This window comes from Gobio gobio (genome assembly GCF_949357685.1).
Source record: "Gobio gobio genome assembly, chromosome: 22".
NCBI lineage: Eukaryota > Metazoa > Chordata > Actinopteri > Cypriniformes > Gobionidae > Gobio > Gobio gobio.
The window spans coordinates 48,847,846-48,850,345 of NC_137118.1; the positions used below are offsets into that span (position 1 = coordinate 48,847,846).

The following is a 2,500-nucleotide window of genomic DNA, read 5'->3' on the forward strand; positions in this document are numbered from 1 at the left end:
TGTGTGCAGCTGTGTGTCCTGCAGAGCCGGCGGGAACATGCGCTGCGGCGGCTGAGGATGAGCGTCTCTGAAGGCCAGATGATCGTCAAACACATGACGGAGGCGGCGCTCAGGTACGGCCCCACATCCCCACAATGCCCATCCGGAGAGAGTGTGTGTGTTGTGTCTGATGGTGTGTGTGTGTGTGTGTGTGCTGTGTCTGATGGTGTGTGTGTTGTGTCTGATGGTGTGTGTGTGTGCTGTGTCTGATGGTGTGTGTGTGTGTGCTGTGTCTGATGGTGTGTATGTGTGCTGTGTCTGATGGTGTGTGTGTGTGTTGTGTCTGATGGTGTGTGTGTGTGTGTGTGTGTGTGTTGTGTCTGATGGTGTGTGTGTCTGACGGTGTGTGTGTGTGTGTGTGTGCTGCAGTTTCCCCTCGGCTGCGCTGAGGTCAGCCATAGACGACTGGCAGAGACATGTGTGTGACACGGAGGAGCGGATCAACAGGACGCAGGTGAACTTCCTTCAGGTTCTAATATAACGGCTGCTTTTTAAAATCTGTCATTAACTATGAGGTCGTCATATGTTCATGATGTTTCTATAGAAGCAACAATCAGCCAATAGCACACGTGTTGCGTCCATCAGTGTGTGATGATGTTCTGGGGTCACGTGTCAGTGTTTCTGTGGAGCTGGTGTGAGCGGTGTGTGTGTGTGTGTGTGTGTGTGTGTGTGTGTTTCAGACGGAGTTTGACGCTCAGATGGATGAGGTGAAGAAGGGAGCTCGACTGTGTTCACTGCCTGACATCTTCATTCCCAGTGTCCCCACTGCACCCGCTCTACCGGTAAGAGCTCCGCCCATGACCTCCTCCTCCTCCTCCTCATCATCATCATCATCATCATCGCGTGTGCCTCATATGTGTGTGCCTCGTGTGTGTGCCTCGTGTGTGTGCCTCATATGTGTGCGTGCCTCATATGTGTGTGTGCCTCATGTGTGTGTGCCTCATATGTGTGTGTGCCTCATGTGTGTGTGCCTCATGTGTGTGTGCCTCATATGTGTGTGTGCCCCATATGTGTGTGTGCCCCATATGTGTGTGTGCCTCAGTGCCTCATATGTGTGTGTGCCTCATATGTGTGTGTGCCTCATGTGTGTGCCTCATGTGTGTGCCTCATGCGTGTGTGCCTCATGCGTGTGCCTCATGCGTGTGCCTCATGCGTGTGCCTCATGTGTGTGCCTCATGTGTGTGTGCCTCATGCGTGTGCCTCATGCGTGTGCCTCATGTGTGTGTGCCTCAGTGCCTCATATGTGTGTGTGCCTCATGTGTGTGCCTCATGTGTGTGTGCCTCATGTGTGTGCCTCATGTGTGTGTGCCTCATGTGTGTGTGCCTCATGCGTGTGCCTCATGCGTGTGCCTCATGTGTGTGTGCCTCAGTGCCTCATATGTGTGTGTGCCTCATGTGTGTGTGCCTCATGTGTGTGCCTCATGTGTATGCCTCATGTGTGTGTGCCTCAGTGCCTCATATGTGTGTGTGCCTCATATGTGTGTGTGCCTCAGTGCCTCATATGTGTGTGTGCCTCATGCGTGTGCCTCATGCGCGTGTGCCTCATATGCGTGTGCCTCATATGCGTGTGCCTCATATGTGTGTGCCTCATGCGTGTGTGCCTCATGCGTGTGTGCCTCATGCGTGTGTGCCTCATGCGTGTGTGCCTCATGCGTGTGTGCCTCATGCGTGTGTGCCTCATATGTGTGTGCCTCATGCGTGTGCCTCATGCGTGTGCCTCATATGTGTGTGCCTCATGTGTGTGCCTCATATGTGTGTGCCTCATATGTGTGTGCCTCATATGTGTGTGCCTCATATGTGTGTGCCTCATATGTGTGTGCCTCATATGTGTGTGCCTCATATGCGTGTGCCTCATATGTGTGTGCCTCATATGTGTGTGCCTCATATGTGTGTGCCTCATATGTGTGTGCCTCATATGTGTGTGCCTCATGTGTGTGCCTCATATGTGTGTGCCTCATATGTGTGTGCCTCATGTGTGTGCCTCATATGTGTGTGCCTCATATGTGTGTGCCTCATATGTGTGTGCCTCATGTGTGTGCCTCATATGTGTGTGCCTCATGCGTGTGCCTCATGCGTGTGCCTCATATGTGTGTGCCTCATGTGTGTGCCTCATGTGTGTGCCTCATATGTGTGCCTCATATGTGTGTGCCTCATATGTGTGTGCCTCATGTGTGTGTGCCTCATATGTGTGTGCCTCATGCGTGTGCCTCATATGTGTGTGCCTCATATGTGTGTGCCTCATGTGTGTGCCTCATATGTGTGTGCCTCATATGTGTGTGCCTCATGCGTGTGCCTCATATGTGTGTGCCTCATATGTGTGTGCCTCATATGTGTGTGCCTCATGTGTGTGCCTCATATGTGTGTGCCTCATGCGTGTGCCTCATATGTGTGTGCCTCATATGTGTGTGCCTCATATGTGTGTGCCTCATATGTGTGTGCCTCATATGTGTGTGCCTCATAT

The 2,500-nt window shown here is 52.4% G+C and overlaps 1 protein-coding gene across 3 annotated transcripts in view; it reads left to right on the forward strand.

Moving 5' to 3' along the window:
• ttc3 (tetratricopeptide repeat domain 3) overlaps positions 1 to 2,500 on the forward strand; it is a 75,143-nt gene that overhangs the window by 68,550 nt on the left and 4,093 nt on the right. For all 3 annotated transcript variants that reach the window (XM_079803840.1, XM_079803841.1, XM_079803842.1), the window contains 3 exons: positions 10 to 113; positions 409 to 493; positions 720 to 821. In XM_079803840.1, coding sequence (XP_079659966.1) covers positions 10 to 113; positions 409 to 493; positions 720 to 821 — 291 coding nt within the window. The remainder of the gene's footprint in view (positions 1 to 9; positions 114 to 408; positions 494 to 719; positions 822 to 2,500) is intronic.